Source organism: Grammomys surdaster, unplaced genomic scaffold (genome assembly GCF_004785775.1).
Source record: "Grammomys surdaster isolate TR1022 unplaced genomic scaffold, NIH_TR_1.0 194, whole genome shotgun sequence".
Lineage (NCBI taxonomy): Eukaryota > Metazoa > Chordata > Mammalia > Rodentia > Muridae > Grammomys > Grammomys surdaster.
This window is the reverse complement of record NW_021604639.1, coordinates 2,960,953-2,988,477: the sequence shown is the minus strand read 5'-3', so window position 1 is coordinate 2,988,477 and position 27,525 is coordinate 2,960,953. Positions and strand designations below refer to the sequence as shown.

General features: G+C 38.5%; 1 protein-coding gene and 2 non-coding genes across 3 annotated transcripts in view; 1 reads left to right on the top strand and 2 right to left on the bottom strand.

The window, feature by feature from the left end:
* Window positions 1–737: 737 nt before the first annotated feature.
* Window positions 738–27,525, bottom strand: part of Hecw1 (HECT, C2 and WW domain containing E3 ubiquitin protein ligase 1) — a 145,055-nt gene continuing 118,267 nt past the window's right edge. The window contains exons 20-25 of the mRNA XM_028769853.1: window positions 12,344–12,442; window positions 11,657–11,786; window positions 9,803–9,949; window positions 7,775–7,889; window positions 5,156–5,354; window positions 738–909 (exon numbers count right to left, since the gene is read on the bottom strand). Coding sequence (XP_028625686.1) covers window positions 798–909; window positions 5,156–5,354; window positions 7,775–7,889; window positions 9,803–9,949; window positions 11,657–11,786; window positions 12,344–12,442 — 802 coding nt within the window. The 3' untranslated portion in view covers window positions 738–797. The remainder of the gene's footprint in view (window positions 910–5,155; window positions 5,355–7,774; window positions 7,890–9,802; window positions 9,950–11,656; window positions 11,787–12,343; window positions 12,443–27,525) is intronic.
* On the bottom strand, window positions 25,039–25,145 carry LOC114623243. Its single transcript, XR_003711738.1, has one exon. It is a non-coding gene; the product is annotated as a U6 spliceosomal RNA (small nuclear RNA).
* On the top strand, window positions 26,736–26,873 carry LOC114623239. Its single transcript, XR_003711736.1, has one exon. It is a non-coding gene; the product is annotated as a small nucleolar RNA SNORA17 (small nucleolar RNA).

Here is a 27,525-nt window from a genome sequence, read left to right as displayed (position 1 = left end):
GGCTCATCCTTCAATCTACAGCAATTGGGATTTCCTCCTTGGACGTGGTACACAAGTTTGTGCTTCTTGGGTGGTGAGGGTTCACGAGGGGTGCTCCCCCACTACACTTTTCTGAACTTAAGTTGAGTTCATAGTCCATCTAACCCTTAGATTTACTGATAACCTTTTTCTTCTTGCTGTTGTTAATTGCTGGAAGTTTCATATTTGCACCATATGTCTAGGCTAGTTCTGGCTGATGGGACTGATACCACCTATGAATCATGAGTTGAATGAAGAAAAGGTTTCTGTGTGGCTTTGGCTGTCCATTTGGAAATGGAAATGTAGAGATAGAGAAGAAAAAAATTTGTCAGCTCTCACGTCTGGAAATGGTTGCTAGAAATTAGGAAAAATGGTAGTTCTGCTTGGAAGACATGGACATGTAAAAGCATGGAAGGCTTACAGCTCAAATTATCTTTAAATGATATAAATGGAAGTAAACATTTATTACCATTTCGTCAAGTGTAGCATAACTTGCGCTCATATTTCATTGTTAGGAATGGAGGTATGTGGAGGTATACACAGACCTTGAAACAGCTGTTTTGTAGTATTGCATACAGGCTAGCAGTTCATTGGAAACAGAGGAGATAAGCCTGAAGATTAGATCTTAGAAGAAGGCAATTCTTCATGCACAGCTTTTGCCAATTCTAATTTGCTTTGAAATAAAAATCATGGAATACCAAAGTCAAAGGAGGGGAGGAAGTCATCCCAGAAAGGGTGGTGTCACTGTTCAGGACAATATCAGGCGAAGTTCCACGTCTTTACTCAAGTCCAAAGGTGCTGGTTTCTTCTACTGCTGTTAACAGCTTTTCATACAACATGGAATATGAAGGATATGGTGGGAGATCCAATCGGTTGAAACATGTATGTGCCCTGAGTAGGGGAGAAAATACTGGTGAGGGTATTTTAAGGACTGCTTTTGGTTACATTGATGACTTAAAAGGGGAATTAAAAATGTGCCAGACAATGATTTTGGGCAATCAAAAAAGACTGCAAATGGCAAACCAAGGACATTGAGACACAACAAGTTTAGGAAATTGAAGAACTAGAAACAGTTAATTGTTATTTGTAAGTAAAACTACACTATACTACAAATACAGTAGAGAACCAACAGTCAAGTCTATGCTATTAGCCTAATTTGAAATTTAAATAATACGAAGGAGGCAGAGACATTATTAGTGCTAATGGATCATTCCAAAGCATTCTTACCTCCCTTGTGAGTTCTAGGCCTTGTTAAACCACAAGTATCTACTTGGAAGAGCTAGTGGTACTTTGTAATCCCAAGATCCAGTTCTCCATGCCAGGTGTGTTGTAGAAACAAGTTTAAATACTTTACACCAGTGAAATACACATCAACTGAAGCTTACATGTCCCACTCCGAAGGATCCCTAAGTGTGTAGGACACTCCTTCCCCAAACCTGGAAGAGTCTTCAAATCATTATCATCCATGTAGCCTTGCTCAGAATGGGTTTCATTCTGGTGTCCCATACTTGCCAGTATTTGTCCTAGACTAGCTATGTCTTTCTTCTTACATGGATAATACATGGTACAGGAAACACATGTGTAGATAATTCAGCAGTGAGCAGAGGAGGGATAACCACACAGATTCTTCCTTAGTATCTGTTTCCTGCCAGGAACTCTTTGTTTCTATGGAAACTTGATTCTAGTCTTTTGACAAAGGAGGAAGAAGAGTGTATTGGTACATCTGGAAGTTTAATTTTATGCCTTTTCCTTCCAGGTTGGGTAGCAGTATGTTGAAGCTGTGTTTATATATCAACCAGCACAGAAAAAAAAAAAACACTAAGCTAAAACAAAACAAAATAAACCAGAACAACACAACAACAACTTCAACCACAACCACCTCAACAACAATAACAATAACAACAATAACAATAACAACACCCCATAGAATAAAACTAAACACTCAGAATTTTATTTGAGATGTTAGGGTTTGAATTACAAGGTCCTTTGGGGAAGTGTTTGTAACCTATACCTTTGTTCTGACAAACTAAAGAGTGTCAGAATACTGTGTGGGCTCAAGATTCAGGATAGTGCAGCTTCTTTGGGAGACAGAGAAAAAGGGACGAAAGAAGAAGGAATGTGGGGTTTTCTGCTGAGGGAGAATCTGAGGAGGGTGCTGGTGTTTGTCTCCCCAGCATCCAATCCTGCTTTTGGCAGCAGCTCCCTCCTTATCCCTGTGTTCACTCAACACCACAATTTCCTGCTTGTCTTCTTTCTCTTCAAACCCCCAGGTGCCTGCACAAGACAGTAGAATGTCTTATGGTAGGCTTGAAGGATTTGATTTGGAGAAAATGTGAAAATAAATAGATATTAGCAGAGCTCTGTGATTACTTAAGTATCAGGAAGACTTAGATTGCTTCAACTAACAATATTAATATCTATTCCGAGAAAATATGTATATTGCATTTAATCTGTGTCTCCGTAGTAACAAAAGCAATGGCATTTCCTAAAGGATAAAGCAGAGACTCTACAGAACGCTCATTTCCTGGTGAAAGATACCAAAGTATCTTTCTCTTCACATCCTCTCTGTATATTAATTGATTTTCCGTTGCTGTGACAAAACATCTGACAAAAGGAATGAGGAAGGGGCAGACTATCTTGACTCATTGTGGAGGTACAGTCTCTCATGGTAAGGGAGACATGACAGTAGTAACATGAGGTGGATAGCCATATGACATCCACAGTTAAGAAGCAGGAGAGAGAAACACACTAAGTTCACGGTCTTCTCTTTAATCCAAGACCCCAACCCATGGAATGATGCTGCATATATTTAGGGTGGGTCTTCCTACCTCAGTTACTTTATCTAGAGACAACCTTGAATTCTCAGAGGCAATTCAAGTTCCCAACTAGTCAATAGTTAGCATCTCATCCTTGGACATTTTGTCCTCTGTTGACTCAATACTTTCTGAGCATATGATGTTGTTTGTGCCATCCAGAATTGGATCATACTGCTCACCCAGCCTAGAATTTCTCTGTGCTCTATCCCTTAATGTCCACCAAATGCTAGTTGCTTTGAAGCATTTTTTCTGATTAGCTCAATCAGGATTAAAATTCTGATTCACATGCTCATATCACATTGCTTTAAGCACCTTGAATTCCTCTGATTCTCTCTTATGTTGTAATTAGTTATCTTTGGTCCGTATTTCCCTTTAGTATAAGTTCTTATGATGAGGTGTCTTGTATCTTACCTCATCCTCATACCACAGACTAGGCTATTAATGATGATCCAAATGATATTTTCCTAAATATTTCCCAGAATGTTTCCAAGTAACTTCACTATCAAGATCTATCTATCATTAAGCTAGATGTGTGCTAATTTACGTTTTGGGTCTTTCAGCTCTAGAGGAACCACAAAACTAATATCTTTTGTCTTGATGGCTAGAACTCGTATAGGAAAGCCTGAGAACTACTTTTGACTGTTGTTAAACAATTGGTAATATTTACTAGTACTCATTGTTGTGGAGTGATTTTCTCTGAAACAAAACATTCTACCTTGGAGGGAAGCTAAGATCTGAACAAGAACAATGCCAATAGACATAGTAACACAGAATGGGAAAAGTTCACAGGGCCCCAGCCCTAGACAAAGAACTATATGCAACTAAGGACTGTTGAAAGAAGGACAATTAGCCTTCTCCAGGGATGAGGCTTCTAATTGATTATGTAATACTGAGTGGTCAGCCCTGAAATTATGCACATACAAGTAACACTAAGTGAACTCAGGAGGTTACATTTCTCTATATATGAGCTCTCTCTCTCTCTCTTTCTCTCTCTCTCTCTCTCTCTTTCTCTGTGTGTGTATGTATGTATTTAACAGTAACAAAGAAAAAAAGTCATGAATCTGAAAGGGAGAGGGTAAGGCCATGGGGGTTTGGAGAAAGGAAAGGAGGGAGGGAAATGATATAATAATATTTTAATTAAATAATAAAATTAAAATTATAAAGGGAGAGTATACATTCATCCCTGCCTGAAAACTCTTTTTGTTATTTTGTCTTTTTTTTTTTTTTTCAGAGTTGAGGACTAAACCCAGGGCTAAGCTCTCTATCACTGAGCTAAATCCCCAAGTCCAGGAAAACATTAAACCTCAGGAAGCATACAACTCAAAAGCTTTAGAAACTCCCTGAGACTGAGGCATACAAACAGTAAGGGCTGCAAGATGTTCTCAGAGGAGCCAACATGACCATGGCTCATACTAGCCGAGATGCCTAGAACAGACACTTTTCAGCCTACGGAGCTGCATGCATGTTGTGCACTCCACATTCCCAGCTTTGGTGACCCATTCCGGAGTAGGTTTTAGGTGATAAGTTGTTGGAGCCATTTCTGCTCCTGGAAGTAACCTCTTGTTCATATGCCTCTAAGTATCGCCAATAAAATTCATTGGTTCACAAAGCTGAACTTTGTTGGTATCATTGCTTTGTTCTACTGTCAGTTTCCTATCTGGGGTGAGGAGACATTTGGTCAGTTCTTCTCAGGACCAGAATCACATAACACTCAACAGCATATGAACTGTCCTGAGGAAAGCAAGAAGTCTGGGAAAATTAGATGAAAACTAGACTTCATTAAGTATTTTTAATTAATTAGTTAATTATATGTATATGAGTGCTCTATCTGGATGCACATCTGCATGCCAGAAGAGGGCATCAGATCACATTTTAGATGGTTGTGAGCCACCATGTGGTTGCTGGGAGCAGAACTCAGGACCTCTGAAAAGGCAACCAGTGCTCTTAACTATCCTATGAAGTATCAAGTATATGCTATAGGTGTATGCTCTATGTCAGTGGGGTTACTTTGCATATCCAGCATTTTTGCAGTTATGACCTTGCTTCTACCATCCCCTAAAGACTTAAGTTTTGGATGGATTGGGCAGTCTACCATTATTGGCACATTGGACATTACAGCTCAAATATGATCAACAACTAAAACTTCACTAAGAATACAGTCTCAAGCCAAGACTTAGAAGCATCCTGCTTACATCTTTAGTAATACAAATAACAGTACACTTTGTGACAGGCAAGAATTCTATCTTAAAAGACTCAAGACTCAAATAGCAAAGCATGCTTTTTCTCTGCAGAGTTCATGAAGGTTGGCAGGAGCTCTGTACCTGGGGAGAGATGTAATCTTCCCCCATTTCTCTATGCAGAAACGTCGAAGTCCATTGCTTCCCCGCAGAGCTGCAAAGCCTTCATAGGGCACACTTGACGTTCCTGTCACAAACTGAAGTAATCTCAATCTCTGCTCATTATTGAAGCGTTCCACTGCAGCCCAGAACCAGCGGATCACAAGGTGGCCATCATGATAACCTGGTTTAAAAAAAAAGAGGTGGATTCCAGGAGAAAAGAGGAAGAGACAGATGTGTTAGCTGAACTGCAACTTCAGATCTTTTGATTTTGCTGAGAATGGCACTTACATAGGCTAGACTTAACTCATTTACATAACTTGGCTGGGTCTTAAAACAAGCAGATTTAGAATATAGCTCTTTTACAAAACTGGGTATTTGAGAGATTTTTCTCCGAGGTATTTGCTTTTTATTTAAACAATTGGATACAACCTGAAATATCCCAGTCTTATGTGAATTTAAGTAAAAAACAAAAAGGCTCAACACAGGCAGACCATCTATGTTTTCTTTGTTTTGATGTTTTAGCACTTGGCAACAACATATAGCACAAGAGGGTCTAGAACTTAAGAACAGATAGATGTTACATGCAAACCTGGCTGAAGAAGATAGGTTTTCAGAAGTCATGACTGCCCAAAGAGAAAAGCCTGATTCCATCACAGAGTTGTTCTCTGAGCCAAGCCTGGAAATGGATCTGCTTTAAGGCTCGGTTGAAGAAGCTAGGCTTGTGAGAAGAAATTTAGAGAAATGATCACCACTCAACACAAAGGTAAGAAGCATTGGAAGAGAGAGGAGATACATGTGGGTAGAAATTGAGAAAGCTCTGTGAAGGAAGCAGGGTTTGAGTTTGGCATGGGGAACATTTATGTAGTAGAGCAAAGTGAGGGGGCATTCTTAGCAGAGGAAATAATGAGAATGAGGAAAACATGAGGTATTAGGAAGTCAGCTAACAACTGAGTATCTGTAGAGGTCCAGGCCAGGGAGTTGCCTGGACATTAGAAGTCTTACTGGTTCAGCAGAAGCATTCGTGTTGAATACTTTCACCAGAAGTTTTCTTAACTAATCTGCATAAAACTTCCAGAGGGCTTTGCAGGTGACCAGCTGAAGGAGGCTGAGTTGGTATGCCATTCTTCCCTTAAACCCGTTATATTGAGATTTTTCTCTAATATTTTACCTAAAAAGAGGGTTTTTGAGGATAAACTACTATGTTTTGGGGAAAGATCTGATGAAAATGATGCCTGCAAAGTCTAGATATGTACACATACCCTATGCTAATAATTTCTTAACACCAATCCCATGTTGAAATTCCATTTTGGACATAAGTTAAAAGACAGATTAAAGTTCTTTGTTTGTACATTTTCTAATATGGCTATTAGAAAATTTAGTCAGTGCTAGGTGTGGTAGTACATGCAAAAGTTAGAAAGCAGAGGCAGGTGGATCTTTGTGAGTCTGACACCAGCTTTGATCTACTTAGTAACTTCCAAGCCATCCAAGGCTAGACAGTGAGACACTATCTCAGCAAGGAAGGAAACAAACAAATAAACAAGCAAATAAATAAATAAATACATTCAAACTTACACATGTGGTTCATATACTTTGGATGACTAGTCTAAGAAGTCAAATGTTCTGGGAAAATATTCCTTACAGTCATCCCATGGTAAGAATCACAATTTTTATTGTTAAGAAATGGTGGATAGTATATAAACAGAGAGGAGAAATTTAGAATTTGGTTCATTTTGATGCAGACCAAAGGAAAGTTCACAAATGACTCACACAGTAAATGATTTTTCAAAGGGGGGAGGGGGAGAGAGAGAGAGAGAGAGAGAGAGAGAGAGAGAGAGAGAGAGAGAATGAGAATAGTTAGAATCCTGTAGAAACAAAGGTGAACTGAGGCAAAGAAGGCTAAAATTCCACAGGAAGCAAGAGACAGTGTGCAGCCTCCTCAAGAGCTCACATATAGAAGGTGTGTTGTCTGTGAGCCTTTGCACGACATGCCAAGGATTACTGTTTGTTGAAAAGAAGTTCAGTCAGAAAATGGTCAAGAAGTCATTTTGTACTGAAGTAAGGCTTTGGAGGCTTTAAAACGTGATACATTTGGCTCAGGATATTTTTTAGTGGTATGGCATTTGCTGAAGAAGCACCAGGCCTTGAATACCAGGCATTGTAGCAAAAATGTACAGTAGCAACAACTCTAGATAACGGTGTGATGCATTTAGCTACACAAAGGGATGAAATACTAAAACATGTCAGAAAATGGATGAATCTCAAAAAGAGTATGTTAAGCCAAAGAAGGCAGACACAAAGGCTGTATTTTGTATGACATTTCTAGAGTTGTTAAATTCCAGAGAGACAGAATAAAGATTTATGGTTTCCAGGTGTCTGGAAGATGGTGACAAGGGGCAGAGAACAACTGCTTGATGACTATCAGCCTTTCTTGAGATGGTGAAAGTATTTTAGAATCAGTTAGAGGTTATTGTCACATAAGGTTTTGAATGTACTAAATATTACTGAATTCTTTATTTTAGAATGGCTAACTTTACATCAAGCCAACTTTATTTCAACAATTTTTCTTTAAGACCTATATTGTCAAAAGCACTGCTAGCTCACCTCCCCGGTACTCAGTGTTATTCCTCCAGTCATTCAGGTCGATTTCCGCAGTTCCAGCGATCACCAGCTCCAGCTCCCTCGCATCAAACACTGAGACGAGCCTTGAGTCTACAACCTGAAAGACAGTCGCAAAACACACACACACACACACACACACACACACACACCACACAAATTCATGATTATTATTGTTGCCTATTGGATTGGGAAAGTAACTATCATTTATAAATTATCTATTTCAAATATGCAATCATTTTAAAATTTAAAATCACAGCATTCTACTTGCATGTTAAAATCTTTATTCCCAGCTCTGGAGCCTTAAATATGTAACTGTATTATAATCTCAAAACAATTTTTAAAAAGCAATTAGGTGCATCCTCTCCCACTAAGGCCAGACAAGTTAGTCTTCTGCTACATATGTGCCTGGAGCATCAGACCAGCCCGTGTATGCTCTTTGGTTGGTGGCTTAGTCTCTGGGAGTTCCCAGGGGTCCAGGTTAGTTGACATTGTTTGTCTTCCTATGGGGTTGGCATCCTGTTTCAGCTCCATCATTCCTTCTCCTAACTCTTCTATAGGGGTCCTCAACCTCAGTCCAATAGTTGGCTGTGAGTATCTGCATCTGTCTCAGTCATATGCTGGTAGAGCTTCTCAGAGGATAGCCATGTGTAATTTGATGCCCCAGGGAAGGGGAAGGGAGTGAAGAACTCTGGGAGTGGATACTGGGAGTTGGAGCAACATTTGGGATGTATATAAGTAGAATAATTAATTTAAAATTAGAGGTGGGGGGTGGAAACTGGGAGGATTGGGAAGTGAGTGTGGTTGGGGTTGATGATGTGAAATTCCCAAATAATCAATAAAAATGTTATGTAAAAGAAAATAAAAGAGGCAATTAGATCATACAGCATAGGGTTAGTGTCCTGAGAGGAGCACACGATCCTTGTGTTTTTCAATGAGTTTAGGCAAGAAGCTGGCACCTGTGGAGCTGTTGGCCCTTATCAGACACTGAGTCTGCCACTGTCTTGATCTTGGACTGCCCAGCCTCGAAGATTATGATAAATCAATTCTTGATGCTTAGAAAAGGCTTGTTTTTTTTTTTTTTTTTAACTACAGAAGCCACAATAGTAGTTTGAGCCATTTTAGATAGAATACAGTCCTTAGTGGGCTGGGAACAGAAGGAAAATCCCATGTCTTACTTACTTCAGATCTTTCCTGAGAGCACTTTCATAAGCAATTCTGACTTGGTTATCTGAAGTCACATTTGAGTTTCTAAGTTACATTGTATGTCATTCCCATGACATTATTATTCGTTTCTTACAGTCCCCTTCCTTCCCACCTTCCACACCTGATTTCCTTGTTCTCTTCTCTAAGGATTGAGAAGGACCCATTGGTTAGAGCTCTGTGCTATGGCTTTACATCTTCTGCCAGATGTGCCAGTCCAGGTCACCTGAATGTCTCCAGTGCTGTCTGCTTTGGACTGACTAGTGGTGGACAATAAATTAGAAAATAAACTTCTAAAGTGAATTTCTAAATTGAGATATAAAGGCATCATTTTGGGGGCATGAGAAGTCTAGCAGATATTATCCTGCCTGATGACAGGACAGAGATCTGTGACAAAACTGACACCCAGGAGAAGTGGCTACCACCCTCCAGTGCTTCTGCTTGGCTTTTTTTTGTTGTTGTTGTTACAGTGGACTGGAGGAAATGTCATATTCACATAGCTACACAAGAAATACTGTACGCTTCCTCACCTGGCACAACAGGGCCAAGTCAATGACACTTTATTGAGAATAGTTTAACTTTGGATTGGACTGGTATTCATTCATAGAGAAGTCTTTCCCTTCATCCGGCCAGTACAGCTACTGTTTCATGCTCTCTGGGTACAAGACTGTAAACTTGGCTTCTCCTGCTTCTTTCTCTCTGCTCTGAACTATTGAATCCCTGCTCCCTCTCCAGCTTCCAGAAGAGGTGCAGGCTCCACTGCAAAGCACGGGGTTATGGCTTGCTTTCCTGGGCCACTCAGGGTCTTACCTCATAGAAACCCCTGACCAACGCCTCGGTCTGCTGCACCACACCACGCTCCACGCGCCACTTCACCATCCTCTCTATGTACTCCTTCTTGTTCTTCTCGGTCACCTGCGTGTTAGCACCTCCAGACTTCAACTCTCTTTCTGTTACCTTGCAAATAAACGGGAGGATCATGATGCTTATCATTCAGGAGACATTTTTATTTAGGTTGACAACAGCACCAAAAAAGGTAGTTTTTCCTTCCTGGAAGTTACTAAAGAAAATTCCATTCCTGTTGTTTGAAGAAGATTCTTAAGCAACTTAGAAGAGCAACAATTTATTTATTTTTATACAAAAAGGAAACATTTCTTTCTTTTATTAAAAAAAGTTTATGTATTATGTGTACAATGTTCCTCCTACATGTATGCATGGACACCAGAAGAGGGCACTAGATTTCATTATTGATGGTTTTGAACCACCGTGGTTGCAGGGAATTGAACTCAGGACCTCTGGAAGAGCAGCCAGTGCTCTTAAACTCTGAGCCACCCCTCCAGTCCTAGAAACATATTTATTTAACTCAAGGGGTATAATGGAAACAAATGAGAAATAATGCGGGTTGTTCCTTAATGTGGAAGGAGCCAAGTGTGCCGACACTATAGTCAGATACTTGATGCCTCTATATCTCAATGAGGGCAACAATTTGCAAATTATGTGGCAAGTTCTTATTGTATATCTGAGGAGAAGTTCAGTAGATGTGGGTAGCAAGATTTGTTTTTCTAAGCTGGTTGTGAATGTGTCTAGGATACAGAGCACAGAGAATCAAAGGGGTCACCACTCAAAAAGGAACTCATGCTTCTAAAGACAAACTCATTGGCCAGGAGCTAGGATCTGTGTGAGTCTTTTTGTGTATTATAGAATATAAAAATATATTTCATGTGTTTTTCTAAGCCTACATACATACATATTATATGCTATATATGTTCTTTATTTTTTTTCTCTAGAAAATATATATCAGAAAATTTATGCCAATTTAGATAAAATTAACAGATATGGAGAGTCTCATACCTGTTTGACCAACAGATTTAATACTACATTAATAAATTCTTATAAAAACACATGGGAAATTTTCGTGTTAAGTAGTATCAAGATCTATGCATACTGGAGGACTAAGTGGATGTAATGAAAGAACTATTATGTAGTTTTGAAGATATAGAAATATCTTGTATCTTATGGTATACCTTAAATGTTTTCCGATCCATGATTACATTTGATTTTCAAAACTCCTGCATAGGGTAGAACCATGTCACAGTGATAGACATAAGGAAAATTCCCTGGTAGGGCATTAAAAAGAAGTCCTGAGGCTAGAGAGATGGCTCAGCAGTAAGAGCACTGGCTGCTGTTACAGAGGACCTTGGTTTGAACTAGTGAGATTTTTCATATATAATTTAATAATAAATTTCATTAACATATGATTCAGCTATCCTATATCTGAGATAGAGTATATATAATGTGATGTAATCCAAGAACTGGCAGTAGGGCCTAACCAGCCCACTCTTGTTAGCAACATTATTCACAATAACCACAAGGATGAAAGAAACAGATAGTTATTTGAAAGATCTAGAGGCAAAAATCATAAAAATAGAAATCATATAGCATTTCCCAGGAGTTAGGGTTTGGGAGGAGTTAAGGGTGTTGATTAATTGGTAGAATTTCAGTTTTGAAAGAAGAAAAGTTCTAGAGATTGGATGCCAAACGACCAGAAAGCATTTAACAATACTGAAGTGTACACTTCAAATTTTCGAAGATGGTCAAGTTTTGTTCTATGCATTTACCATACTGAACAACAAAATGTCTTTTCCAAGTCCACACCACACAAACCTGTCCAAAAACTTCTTCATTAACAGTGAAAGTGAGATCGAGAATGTCTGTGATGTTGTTGTCCTTCATCCACTGTAAACTCTGGTGGAATTCCTCATCCAAATATTCTAGGTCACTCAGATCACATGGTCTAGGTGAATTCAAAGACAGCAAGAAAAATTGCATAAACAAATATAGTTTCTAGACTACATCCCAAACATGATTGTGTAGCTTCTCAATAAAGCATCATAGGTTTCACAATTACTTGATACTTTTGAATGTATTGATGAAACAGTAATTGAATAGTTTTAATTTACTTAATAGTTTCCTTTTGAAAAGAAATGGCTAAAATTTCAATAATAAACACGAAATAATTATTGACTCGTAGGTATCTAAAAATCAAGCCAATTCTACTCATCTGCTTAATACAATGTTTACAATGTACATAAATGAATTAATGTCCATTATATGGTTTTGCCAATTCTTATACCTACAAATGCCTTTTTATTACACTAAAATGTATGGAAGATATATATATATATATATATATATATATATATATATATATATATGCACTCAGAACAAGAAATGATGGAAACTTAGTAGGACTGGTTGGAACAAAATTGGCAAAAATGGCCAGAGACATGAAGAAAGGCAGCACTATGATCCTGCAGATAGGCTACATGGAACCATCCTATAATTACTTACAGCTTCAGGAGTCCCTTATAGAAGGGTCTTGTGAAGAAAGCATCCAGAAGGTACTGATGGATCAGAGCTAGGCCCAGGATACGACCACTGAATCTAAACCTGAAACATACATAAAGCAAAGAAGTTTAAGAGTTACTAGGAATTTACATTACTAAGTATTTTAATTTGTACAAATCTTTTAAATGTTGCTTTATCCATGGTGTTAGTGGTTGGATCAAGGGCCTTACATTTCCTAGAATGGAAGCTGTACCACTGAGTATCCTCTTGGCCAACCCAATGAGTTTCTGTACAGTATTCAGCTTAAAATGAATTTGTCCATTGATAATATAAAAAGGCTTCCATTCTCTTTACCACAAATAATGGTCATATGATTGATATTTCCTAAATGAAACCTATGCTTCATGATCAGACTGCTGTTACTTATCTTAGAATAGAAAATTGTTTAGGAAGGGAAATGCAGGAACCTGAAATATAAACCCCAACTTAGACCCAAAGAGAACATGGACCAAAAACCATGTCTCTGACCAATGTGTCTTTACTTATTCAGATATTTTATAATGTTACCTAAAGGCCCATGTTGAGAGATGGAGGCTTGAATATAGGTCACAGATGGTAGTTAATATTTAAAGACAGTAGGAAACAGCTCCATGCAATCACAATGTGAGGACAGATAACCTAATCAACCATTATTATTCAATATTGCCAGCTATACAATGAAAGAACAAGGTCACTGTTAGAAAGAATTAGTCATTTAGACTTGGCCATCTACAGACATAAAGACCCTTACTTATTTCAATCTTTGTCGAACCAATTTATTTCCTAGGAAGTTTTCTGGTGAACTGCTTGGATGAGTTACAAGGTTACCTATAGTTTGCCCAGGAGATTTCGCTACTTTATGAAGCTTCCTGTCTCCCCGGGTCTAGCACCCTTGGCTTCTTTTCTACAAAGACTGTCAATGTCTGCAACTAACTCCAAAACTGTGGTATACATATTTTTCTATCTAATTTGATCTTCACCTCACCATGGAGTTTTCTGGCTCCTCCCTGTTGTAATTCCTAAATAACTATTTTTTAATGTGTTTGATATGACACTTCATGGTCACCAGATGATCAAATCTGTAAATGCTATAAAATGTCAAAATGAATAGATTATATTATCTTCTAGAATAAATATAAGTATAAAACATACTTCAAACTAGGATTCTGGAAGTAGTCTATTTCATTTGCCTGAAACGGGATGTAGATAATGGTGCAAACTATTGAGAGTTAAGAGAAATCAGGTAAGAAAAAAAAAAATGTAAACACAGGTGCCTTCCTAAACTTCAGGGGCCCTCCAATGACCCACGGAATAAAAATGAAAATGATAGCAGATAGCAAAAATGTGTAACTCAAAAAGATATTCAAAAAGAATACTATTTTAAGGTTAATGTTCAAAATTGAATACTCCAGGTTGCAAAGCAGCTGCTCCCAGCAGTCACAGAAGAGCAGGGAGCAATGAGTTAATACATGCACGCTGAGTTCAGTCCCTTTGTTTCTTGTTTGGTACAGTTTAAGATTAATGTTCTGGTAATTTGTTCAGGATAAAATATACAGCTTAAATAGACCAATAGCTAGGCTGTTTCCTAGATTAAATTAGAAGACTTTGAGGAAAAATTATCTCCAAACCAATGCTAAGACAGGGTATAAACACTCTTTCTCATTTAGAGACATGTTTTTTAAGTCTCCAAGGGATAGGAAGTCCTTCCACAAATTAAATGGTTTCCTAAATAAGAAAGAGGTGAACATTTTCTTAATTCATCATAGTGAGATGCCATAGCTCATAATATATAGGCAATAACAAGTAAGCTAAAGACATCCCATTGCACATACAGAAAGCCCAAGTACAATACAGTAAAATTGAACTTGAGAGTTCACTCCCAAGATAATGCAAAATGACTAAAGATATTGAAATTTAATTTTAAGAAGGAAAGTATATTTAATATTAACAATGATATTTAAAAATTAAGGCCAAAGGCAAAAATCTTAATTGCTGCTTTTTAATTGTTAGAATGTGAACGCTTACTTGATAATCTTCACCGCCAATTTCTAGAGGTAAAACAATCCTTACCTCTAGATAGAAGGATAGAAGAATGTTTTCTTAAATAATAAATGACGTTTATTTCAACAACTTGGTCATCCCTTTGTATCTTCTGTGTACATGGAATCAATTAATCATATATTGAAATCATTCAGAAAGATCATCTCATCTTTGTCAAATGTGAATATTTTTCATTATCATTTTCTAAGCAAAATAGTATAACAGTTTATAAAGTGTCTGCATTAATTGGGTATTATGAACAAACTAAAGATGATTTAAAGTATATGAGAGGGTGTGTGTGTGTGTGTGTGTGTGTGTGTGTCAACCCCAGTATCTATGTCTGCAACACAGCCCCTTCACTTAATGCTTAAGGAACATTTCAGAAGAAGGGGTGGAAAGATTTTAAGATCCAGAGGAGCAGGAAATCTGATATGAGATTGTGTCCTCTGTCAGGGAAGCTAATTCATGATATGCCAACAGTACACTTAAGACTAACATAGCACCAATGACATGCTAATGTGGAAGGGGGAAGCATGTGCAGCTTCAATCCTACACAGAGAAACACAGAGAACAGAGGATTGCTGTGAGGGGGAATTTGTCTTGTTCAGGGAGGAGCCTCCTAATTGCTTGTCCAATCCCGAGTGGTCAGCTTTGGAATCTTGCAACATTAAAGAGACCCAGAAGGTTGTACCAATATATTTATGTGAATAATAATAATAATAAAATAATAATATAATCAGAGGAAAGTAGGGCCATACATTCTAGAAGGGGTAATGTGGGGCAACAAAGTGGGTGGAAGGAAGGGGTATGGGAAGAGTTGGAGAAATGAGGAGAAAATAATGTAATTACATTATCATTAAAAATTCATAAATGATCAATTAAAATAAAATTAGAACCAGATGTTTTAAAAACAAATACAACAGGTTCCTGAACCTCAACGTTATTGACATTTAAAGTCCTATGAACTGAAGGGTGTTTAACAACATTGGCTGTTTAACTCATGTAATTAGCACCAACTCCTCACACTGTCTCCTGTAATCTCCTGACATGCCGAATATCTTCTGCTAGCAGTAAAAGCTGTTGTCTCCTAAGAACTCCTGGGACAGAGCACAAGTAAGGCTTTTTGGATTGCTGGGTATTTCTAGTTGACACACAGGTAGTTTTCATCTTGAAATTTGTGAAAGGGTATTCTTAGATTGTGGCTTTTTCTGAAGGAAATGGGAAGAGAGAATGAGTTCCCTGAATATACCAGGAAGCATCAAGTCTTTTAAATAGAATATCTGATACAAATTAAGACAGGGAGAGCCTTCTGGAGAATAACAGCATAACTACTAAGGTGGTAATATGTATGGTTTGTTTCAAGCCACTGAGGCTGGACTCCAGAAAGAGGGCTGTTCAGGGATAGTTGAAGTTTAGAGAGATACCTAGGAGATGGGCTATACAGGGCATGGCAGCCATGGGATAGACTTTGTATTCTATCTGAATGTGATGACAATCCACTGGAAGTTTCATGTGGGATCTATAGAATGAACATAGCAATGTGATATCATGACTGTTTTGGTCATTACATGGAGAAAGGTGAGGTTGACAAGAGTGGAAACAGGTATAAGTTTAGAAGCCTTATTTAGATGGAATATGGAAGATGGAAGATGATAGTGTCTTTCTCTAGCAGGAGTATTGAAGGCAATGGAATCAGGTTCAGGATGTATTTTTATAACACAACCAGGAATGTTTATGATGTACTGTATAAGAGACACGAGAAAGAAAGATATCAAACTTAGTCTACCGTCATGGGTCAGAGCAACTGAGCAGATAGTTGAATGGTTTACTGAGTAGTAAACACTGTGTGTGTGAGAGAGGGAGAGAGGGAGAAGGAGAGGGGGAGGGGGAGTGGGAGGGGGAGAGAGAATTATCTTTCACACATATTATGTTTTTGAAGTTTACTAAATATCTGGCTGGAGCTATGTAATAGGCTATCATATTGAAGAGAATTACCTCTGGCAACAGGGTCATGTTATGCATGATAATTTGAGGGTAATAATGATATAGACGGTATTTGTGGCCACACAAGAAGTTTGCACAGATCATGCTGGAATAAAGAATGAATCTTAATTCATGTAACATTCAGAGATTTGAAAGATGAGAGTCAATGACAGAGTGACAGAACCAGCTGTGAGGAAAAGAGGAACCAGAGCTTGTGAGAACTAGGTTTGGGGAAGGGGCAGAGATTTAGGTTCCTCTCAGACTAGGTAATAAGAGATCTCTAACAGATATGACAACTAGAGATAAGTTTTTGAATGTTCCCCAAAAGGTTGTCTATTAAAGGTGTTGTCCTCATCTTGAGATAATATTTGTAGATGGTGCTGTTTTAAGGATGTAGAACCAAGTGGCAGGTAATTAGGACAGTCTGGGTGTCCCTCTTTGTTGAAATGCTGGACCTTTCTCCCCCTTTCATTCCTTGTAAGAACAGTTTCTTCTTCATGCAACCTCCTCATGAAGTCCTTACTCATCATAGGTCTAATGCAACAAAGCTGTGAAATCCTGATCTGAAACCACAGGACCAAATAAGCACTAACTCCCTTTAAAAATTATTATTTTTTCATGTTTTGCCTGTGTTTATGTCTGTGAGGGTGTTGGGTCCTCTGGATCTGGAGATACAGATAGTTGTGAGCTGCCATATGGGTGCTGAGAATTGAACTTGGGTCCTCTGGCAGAGCAGCCAGTGTTCTTAACCACTGAGCCATCTGTTCAGCCCATCAGTAACTCCTTTTAAATTGTTCATCTCTGGCACTTTGTCACAGGAACAGGAAGCTGACAACAGAGTTTCTAAGAGTCGTTCCAGAAGGTATAAAGAAAGAAAGGCTAGATGGAGAGAACGAGGAGGAGAAGCAGTGGGAAGGGAGCTTATAAACTCGTTCTAGGAGTTTCCTCATGGGGAAATTACTGAAACCAAATTTTATGAGTTGAGTAAGGTGAGGCAGAATTTTCTTTCAAGGAAAACTTCTAGAAAGAGTTGTGAGAGATTACTTGGAAGTTAAGTCAGCAGGAACTTTATGTGAGCAGGGGAGGTGAAGGATGATACATGCAGATGGCATAAAGATATCCAGTAGGTATATGCATAAAAGTGTGACTCATAAGAAAGAATAAAATAAGTATTCGACTTGAGGAAAATTCATAAAACAAGCTTTGATTGCATTTCTATTGTTTTCTAAACATTTATTTATTTATTTACTTGGAGGAGGGAGGCCATGGTCATCTGTGGAGGTCAGAGGACAGCTTGCTGGAGTCAATGCTTTCCTTCCACCATGTGGGCTCCAGAGATAGAACTCAGGATCAAACTCAGGTCATCAGGCTTGGTGACAGGTGCCTTGACCCGGTGAGCCATTTCACCAGCCTTACTTGGCTATATTTTACATAAAATTATATCCATCCACTGAAAAGTAGTTAAATCAAAATAATAATAGCAAGGCCTGGTCAGTGATAAATTACTTGCCTAGCATATTCAAGGCTCTGAATTTAATTCCAAGCACAAGAAGAGAACAAAATCCCACTTATCTCTATGCAAAGCTATTTCCTGTGTACATTACATTTTCATAATGATTGTGCATAGTTACCATATCTTTATTCCGCACAATTAAGATGTAAGGAAAACAAGGTAAAGGTGAGACCTTAGAATTCAATTAGAGTATCAAGTAGAGTTTATATCTGCTGCAGAAAAGTACCCATCAAGTCAAGGATTGATAACTACATTTATCATTTAGCTAGTCTCTACTGCCCATTGTAAGGCTAGTTTTGATGATGATTACTGGGACCAGGTATTAGTAGGTGAAGAAGTAAGTGAGGGGAAATTCAGAAGAAGGTTAGAGAGTATAAAGTGTGAAGATAGATGAGAGACATATACATTATGAGGAGTGAGAAGAAGCCTTCTCTCAGTAACAGTGACAGTGAAGAGGGTCCCAGAGTAAAGCATCCCTAAGTGACATTGTAAGGATTTTAAAATCACAGATAGTAAACCTGATGTGGCTACACATGTCTGTAATCCAAGCACTGGGGAGACTGAGGCAGAAAATCATGAGTACAAGGCCCAAATGGGCTACTTGGTGAGACCCTGACCCTTATGATCAGTGTGAAACAATATAGAATTACTTGCGAAGACAATGTCAATGAGAAATTGTCTAGGTTGGGTTAACCTGGTGGAAAATCTTGAAGAAAATCTGTGGAGGATTGTCTTGATTGTCTTAATTAGTGTGTGAAGATACAATTAGAAGGAGGGTAGTACCATTTTCTGGACTCCATGAATATAAGAAGCTGAGTATTAAGTAGTTAATTCACTACTTTCAGCTCTTGACTGTGGATGTGGCATAACCAGATGTCTAACTTGCTGCCATCTTGATTTTCTGCGATAATGGGCTGTAACCTAGAAATATAAGCCAAATAAAGCTTTTATCTCTTTTTTGTTTTTGTCATAATGTTTTATCACAGCAACGAAAATGAAACTAGGACACCAACTCACAGAAAGAAAGAAACAATATTATAAGGCAAAGGTGTTTTCGTCTAGTTGAGCTTATTTTCTAGAATGGAATCAGATAGAACAAACAAGGCCATAGAACACAAGAGAAGGTCAATGAAGGAAAACGAGCCACAACAGAAAATAAACAAAACCAACCAGCTCCAATATATCTCCTCTAGCCCACAAAAGCAATGTTTCAATTCCAAGTGACATTTAATCTTGCATTTCTTACCCAGTATTTACCAGGCATATTTATGGTCTGTGGTCATGTTTATTTCTTTTTCCAGAATTAAGAAATAGAAGTGGGCAGTGAATGGATGCCTATTTCCTTCCTTTGCCTAAGCTGGTCCTGAGTCGAGGGTCAATATCTGATTTTACAAATAGGGTTGAGCCCGTGATGATAAACCTTGCATTCATTAGTCCTGTTTTCTTACTAATGCTATGCAGGCTGTGAGTCTTCCTTGTGGCCTCTGTGAATCCATGAACTTCCACGGAGTCAGAAACAGAAGAAGGCAGCAGCCACACCCATCCTGCTGGGGTTTACAGGCATCTAGATGCAGGAATTTGAGAATATAGATTATGGTTTCTTGGTTTCTTTGGCCTCCTGTCTTAAAAATAGGATAGTGACAGGTTTTCAGGCAGGAGGCCTTGCATCTTTTGGTGCTAACATTTTGTGTAAGACAAAGACCCACTTCATTGGAACGTGAGCTCCATTAGTATTCTATCCTTTGCTAAGGGTGGACATAGGATATGGAACACTCATGAGCTGTGGGTTAATTCATTTGTCACAAGGTGCAAGAACGAGCTAAGAAAACAAAAGTAACAAATTCAGCATAACTACCTTGTTTAGGTTACCAGAAATCTAACATGGACTTCACTGGTCAAAGGGGAAGAAGACTGCCCACTGGGTTCCAGATAAGAGGGAGGACTAGAAACTATCAGTGTAACTTGGAAAGGAAAAGTATCAGAAAGAAAGTGGACTTAAAGAAAATGAGGAAAACTTTCAGAAAGAGAGCAAGAGAGCGAGAGAGCAGGAGAGCAGGAGAGCAAGAGTGAACTTTCAGAAGGAGAGAACAGCTAGCTGTAAAACAGAACAGAGGAAGAAAAGATGGATGTGCTGGAAAGAAGGAAGCCAAGCTGAGCCTGGTTCCAGCTCGGAGGCTTCTAAACTGGAAAAGGGGAAGAAAAGCCTCATCTAAAAGGCAATCTACTCACTCTGGTGAGAAGATATTGGTGGTTCTTACTACAGGAGATGGCTCAAGTCCAGATGTGACTCTGGTCGACACAGTGACTTTTCTGGTAGAATAGGTCACCACTGGTGGGGGATTCACCAGAAGGCTGTGGCTAGCAGGCATCCTTGGGTTGTTAAACTATTTTTATACTTTGAGAATTTCATAAATGTATACAGTGCATCCTAAACAGAGGTTCCCCATATTTCCAAGGCCACCTTCCCTTCTAGCTTAAAGTCCCCTTTTTTCTTTTTAAACTTATTTCACTTTTTTGCTTTCCCTTTCTCCTCCCTTCAAAATCTTCCATGTACGCTTCTTTGCTCTCTTTCAAATCCATGGCCTCTTTTTTTTTATTAATTGTTGTTATACACATACATATGTCTACTTCTCTCCTATCTCCTCCTATATCTGAACCAGACCTCCCTTTTTCCTCCCCCTCCTTTCTCCCTTCCAGATCCCTCTCTCCCTCTACCTCCTGAGATTATTTTCTTCTACTGTCTGAGTAGGACGGCAATGTCCACAATTTAGTGTAGTCTTCCTTATTCATAGGTTTCATATAGTCTGTGAGTTGTATTGTGAATATTCTGAGCTTCTTTTCTCTTCTCTTCTCTCTTCTCTCTTTTCTTCTCTCTTCTCTTCTTTCTTCTCTTCTCTTCTCCTCTCTTCTCTCTTCTCCTCTCTTCTCCTCTCCTCTCTTCTCCTCTCTTCTCTTCTCCTCTCCTCTCCTCCCCTCCCTTCCCCTCCCCTCTTCTCTTCCTCCTCTTTTTCTCTTCCTCCTCCTCTTCTCTTCCTCCTCCTCTTCCTCCTCCTCTTCCTCTTCCTCCTCCTCCTCCTCCTCTTCCTTCTCTTCTTCGACTAATATCCACTTATCTTTAAGTACATACCATGTGTGTTCTTTTGTGACTAGGTTAGCTCACTCAGGTTGTTATTCTCAAGTTCCATCCATTTGCCTACGACTTTCATGAAATCATTGCTTTTAATAGCTGAGTGGTGCTCCATTGTGTAAATGTACCACATTTTCTGTATCCATTCCTCTGTTGAGGAACATCTGGGTACTTTCCAGCTTTTGGCTGTTATAAATAAGGCTGCTATGAACATAGTAGAGCATGTGTCTTTGTTATATGTTGGAGCATCTTTTACTCAGGAGTGGTATAGCTGGGTTCTCAGGTAGTACTATGTCTAATTTTCTGAGATGAATTGATTTCCAGAGTAGTTGTACCAGCTTTCGATCCCACCAGCAATGGAAGAGTGTTCCTCTTTCTCCACATCCTGGCCAGCATCTGCGGTCACCTGAGTTTTTGATCTTAGCCATTCTCACTTGTGCGAGATGTAATAACAGGGTCGTTTTGATTTGCATTTCCCTGATGACTAAGGCTGTTGAACATTTCTTTAAGTGGTTCTCAGCCATTCAGTATTCCTCAGTTAAGAAATCTCTGTTTAGCTCTGTACCCCATTTTTAATAGGGTTATTTGTTTCTCTGGTATCTAACTTCTTGAGTTGTTTATATATTTTGGATATTAGCCCTCTATCAGATGTAGGGTGGGTAAAAATCTTTTCCTAATCTGTGGGTTGCCTTTTTGTCCTATTGACAGAGAGTGTCCTTTGCCTTAAAGAAGCCTTTCAATTTTATGAGGTCCCATTTGTTGATTGTTGATCTTAGGGCATATGCCATTGGTGTTGTGTTCAGGAAAATTTCCCCTGTGCCTATGTGTTCGAGGTACTTCCACACTTTGTATTCTATTAGATTCGGCATATCTGGTTTTATGTGGAGATCCTTGATCCATTTGGGGTTGAGCTTTGTACAAGAAGATATGAATGGATCAATTTGCATTTTTCTACATGCTGACTGCAAGTTGAACCAGCACCATTTGTTGAAAGTGTCTTTTTTCCGTTAGACAGTTTTGACTTCTTTAAGTGACCATAGGGTTCATTTCTGGGTCTTCAATTCTATTCCATTGATCTACCTGCCTGTCTCTGTACCAATATCATGTGGCTTTTATCACTATTACTCTGTAGTTCAGAGTAATTTGAGGTCAGGGATGGTGATTTCCTCAGAAGTTATTTTATTCTTGAGAATGATTTTTGCTATCCTGATTTGTTTGTCATTCCAGATAAATTTCAGAATTTCCTTTTCTAACTCTGTGAAGAATTGAGTTGGAATGTTGATGGGGATTGCATTGAATCTGTAGATTGCTTTTGGCAAGATGGCCATTTTTACTATATTAATCCTGTGATCCATGAGCATGGGAGATCTTTCCATCTTCTGAGGTTTTTTTTTTATTTCTTTCTTCAGAAACTTGAAGTTCTTGTCATATAGATCTTTTACTTGCTTGGTTATAGTTACACCAAGATATTTTATATTATTTGTGACTATTGTGAAGGGTGTCATTTCCCTAATTTCTTTCTCAGCCCATTAATCCTTTGAGTAGAAGAAAGATTTGTTTGAGTTAATTTTCTATCCAGTCACTTTGCTGAAATTGTTTATCAGGTGTAGAAGTTCTCTGGTGGATTTTTTTTTTTTGGTCACTTATGTATACTATCATATCATCCACAAATAGTGACATCTTCACTTACTTCTTTTTAACTTTTTATCCTTTTGATCTCCTTTTGTTGCCTAATTGCTCTGGCCAAAATGTCGAGTACTATATTGGGTAGATAGGGGAAGAATGGGCATCCATCTCGTCCCTGATTTTAGTGTTATTGTTTCAAGTTTCTCTTCATTTAGTTTCATGTTGACTATTGGTTTGCTGTATATTGCTTTTATTATGTTTCAGTATGGACCTTGAATTGCTGATCTCTTTAATACTTTTTAACATAAAGGGGCGTTGTATTTTGTCAAAAACTTTTTCAACATCTAATGAGATGATCTTTATTTTTGAGTTTGTGTATGTAGTGGATTATGTTGTGGGCTTCCGTATATTTAGTAATTCCAGAATCTCTGGGGTGAAGCCTATTTGATTATGGTGAATGATCATGTTCATGTGTTCTTGATTTCAGTTTACAAGAATTTTATTGAGTATTTCGGTATCAATATTCATGAGACAAAATGGTCTGAAGTTCTCTTTCTTTCTTGGGTCTTTGTGTGGTTTAGTTATCAGTGTAACTTTGGCTTCATAGAATGCATTGGGTAGTGTTCCTTCTGTTTCTATTTTATGGAATAGTTTGAGAAGCATTAGTATTAGGTCTTCTTTGAAGGTCTGATAGAATTCTGCACTTAAGTCAGGGCATTTTTTGGTTGGGAAACTTTTAATGACTGCTTCTGTTTCCTTAGGGGATATGGGACTGTTTAGAGAGTTTACCTGCTCTTGATTTTACTCTGGTACATGGTATCTGTCTAGAAGGTCATCCATCTAGATTTTTTTTTTCAATTTTGTTGAGTAAAGGCTTTTGTAGTCAGATCTGATAATTTTTTAAATTTCTTCAGCTTCTGTTTTTATTTCTCCCTTTTCATTTCTGGTTTTTTAAATTTTGATACTGTCTCTGTGCCTTCTGTTTAGTCTGGCTAATGGTTTACCTATCTCGGTAATTTTCTCAAAAACTAGCTCCTTGTTTTGTTGATTCTCTGTATAATTCTCTTTGTTTCTACTTGGTTGATTTCAGCCCCGAGTTTGATTATTTCCTGCAATCTTCTCATCTAGGATGTATTTGCTTCTTTTTGTTCTAGAGCTTTCAGATGTGATGTTAAGCTGCTAGTGTATGCTCGCTCCAATTTCTTTATGGAGGCACTCAGAGGTATAAGTTTTCCTCTTAGCACTGCTTTCATTGTGTCCCAAAAGTTTGGGTATGTTGTGCTTTCATTCTTATTAAATTCTAAAAAGTCTTTAATCTCTTTCTGTATTTCTTCCCTGACCAAGTAGTTATCATTGAGTAGAGCATTGTTCAGCTTCCACATGTATGTGGGCTTTCTGTTGTTTTTGATGTTGTTGAAGACCAGCCTTAGTCTGTGGTGATCTGATAGGATGCATGGGATTATTTCAATCTTCTTGTATTGGTTGAGGCTTGTTTTGTGTCGGATTATATGGTCAATTTTGGAGTATGTATCATGAGGTGCTAAGAGGAAGGTATATTCTTTTGTTCTAGAGTGAAATGTTTTATAAATATCTGTTAAATTCTTTTGGTTCATAACCTCTGTTAGTTTCACTGTGTCTCTGTTTAGTTTCTGTTTCCATGATCTGTCCATTGGTAAGGGTGGGGAGTTAAACTCTCCTACTGTTATTGTGTGAGGTTCAGTGTGTGCTTTGAGCTTCAGTAATGTTTCTTTTATGAATGTGGGTGCCCTTGCATTTGGGCCTTAGATGTTCAGAATTGAGAGTTCATCTTGGTAGATTTTTCTTTTGATGAGTACAAAGTGCCCTTTGTCTTTTTTGGTAACTTTTGGTTGAAAGTTGATTTTATTTGATATTAGAATGGCTAGTCTAGCTTGTTTCTTAGAACTATTTGCTTGGAAAATGTTTCCAGTATTTTATTTAGAGATAGTGTCTGCCTTTGTCACTGAGGTGCATTTCCTGTATGCAGCAAAGTGCTGTATCCTGTTTATGTATCCACTGGGTTAGTCTATGTCTTTTTATTGGGGAATTGAGTCCATTGATGTTGAGAGATATTAAGGACCAATGATTGTTGCTTCCTGTTATATTTGTTGTTAGAGGTAGAATTATGTTTGTGTGGCTATCTTCTTTTGGGTTTATCATGAAAAGATTAGTTTCTTCCTTTCTCTTGGGTATAGTTTCCTTTCTTGTGTTGGAGTTTTCCTTTTATTTTCCTCTGCAGGGCTGAATTGGCAGAAAGATATTATTTAAATTTGTTTTTTCTTGGAATATCTTGGTTTCTCCCTCTATTGTAATTGAGAGTTTTGCTTGATAACGTAGTCTTGGCTGGCATTAAAAATTATGGAATGTTTCATGAATTTGCATGTCATCCTTGCACAGGGACAATGCTAATCTTCTCTGTAATCTTCCAATTTTAGGATATGTGTTGCTGAAGCAAACACTCTAAAGCTCTTCTAAAAATACCATAGAAGTAACTACTACTGTAGAAATTTCCTAAAATATAAACACACACACACACACACACACACACACACACACACACACACACTTAGAATAGGAAAACATTGACTCTAATCTATACTGCAAGTCCAACATCAGAAATATGTTACCTTTTATTGCAGTTGTAAGCTGGTAAGCTTTCCTTACCTTGAGATCTTGATAGTAAGAGCCTATTGCTGAAGACATCACATACATAAGTCAGATTATTGAGAAATTAAGATTGTATTGACCTGGAAGCCTCATTTCTATTGACTAGCTCTCAGTGTTGGAAGGTGCTATGTATACTACCAGAAGAAAAAAGTAATCACCACTCTTACCTAGTTATGAGCCCTGTGAGTTACAACAAAGATCTTCCTGGTAAAATATGTCACTGGTGCAATAGTGGAATGACTACCATAGGAGTAAGTAACTACTTTCTGATTAAATTTAATGACAATGCCCAACACTATTATTGTAGGGAAGAACTTGGGTCTGGACAGGACATAGACCTTTAGAAAGAACCTACTACTACTATTTAGCTAAAACACAGTAATAATTGATTCCTAACAACTTCTTATTATACCAGTTGATTAGTGTATCTTCCAAATGTCATAAAAAAGCTTCACTTTTCAGTCACTGGTAGTTAACACAGAAACCCATAACCGGTCAAGGTGCATAAAATAAGATACTGTGAAGTCATCAGTCTTAAATAGGACATTGCATCATAACCCCTTCCTCCCAAGGACCAACATTTATTGCAGAAAAGGGATGGAAAAACTGTAAAAGCCAGTGGCAGTGGATGACTAACAGAAAACAGTTTTCTAGACAAAACAGGACAGTTGCATATATGAACTCATGGTGGTTGTGACAGCATACACAAGACCTGTGCAAACTCAAGTCAAACAAAATTCCAGCATTGAGTGGAGAAGCAGTTGTGAATTCCCACTCTTAGCTGAGGAGAGGGAGAACTAGCCTTCTTTAAGAGTGTGTGCACCTCTGGTAGGCTTAACACGAGTCAGTGGATAGCCAGACCCCTATGAGTTTATAGATAGCACCAATGGCATTTCATGGTTTAAAGAAAGGAGGGTACAAAGTTAGGTGAGTATGGAATGGGAGATAGGGCTGTAAGGAATAAGATACAGGGATGAATATGATCAAAATACAATGTATGAAATTTCCAAAGAATTGATATAAGTACTTAAAGGAAGGTAATTGTAGGAATACTATATACAGAAGAAGTGAGACCATCTCAATCATGTGAACACAGGAGAGAAATTTCAGGTTGGAATGGAAGAACACAGGAGAGCTCAGAAGTAAACTATCTGTCAAAAACAGCAAATCATCAAAACCTTGATACTAGTATGAGATAAAGTAAAGAACAAATAATCTGGTCAACAGTGAAGACAAAACAGCAAAATTATATGAATTAGTAAACATTTATCTAAATAAGCAAATGTAATTGGCCACAACTTACCAATAAATACACACACATTATATGACTAGATTAAAAACCTGGAACCAACTTCCTGTTATCTTTAAATAACAAACATTATCCTGTCCCTAGAGGTGGTACAAGTGTTGCTGTTGTATAACATGTGTTTTCAGTTGGTGGGAGAGAAGAGAGAGACTATGTCTATGCTCAGCTCAGTGTTCTGATCTATTAATACCTGAATTATTAGCAGCCTAACATTCCCTGAAAACAGAGAGCCTGATATGACTATCAGTCTAGTGCCAAGTCTACTCAGATGGGCTCCCAGTACTGGGACAAGATAGAGAATAGAAGATCTTCACCTGGGACCACAGGCCCCAGTTAGAAATGAGTCTGAGATAACCACCAGAGCAGAGCTATGAGGAGCTAGCTTGAGATGACCTCCAGTCGAGTGTGGTGCAGGTTTTGAGGGAGCAGACCATGCCCTAGATGACCCCTGCCAGGTACCAAGGTGCATAAGTGGGGCATGACACTCCTGAGACCATTACTGAGATGACCCCAGACACTTGGAAACTCCAGGTGCCACTAGGGAGAGCAAGTAAGTGGTGGAGTAGTAAAGGAGGAGGGACATAGAGATGTCTCTATGTCTATCTATGGTGAGAAGAAGAACTGTTGACTTGAGGGTAGCAGCCTGATGTTAGTAGCTAGTGATTCCATCTGGGACCATGGTGGGTTCTTGGCCTGTGCTGCCACTGGGGTCCATGTCTGCATCCATGGTCCTGCAGCAGCGGGACCAAAGGCTAGGTGGATATATCTGGTCTGGGCTGCTGTCCAGGGATATGCTGATGTCTGAGGGCTGCGCAGAACTGGCCTCACTCCTCACCTGGGTATCATGAGAGAGCTGGCCCTGGAGA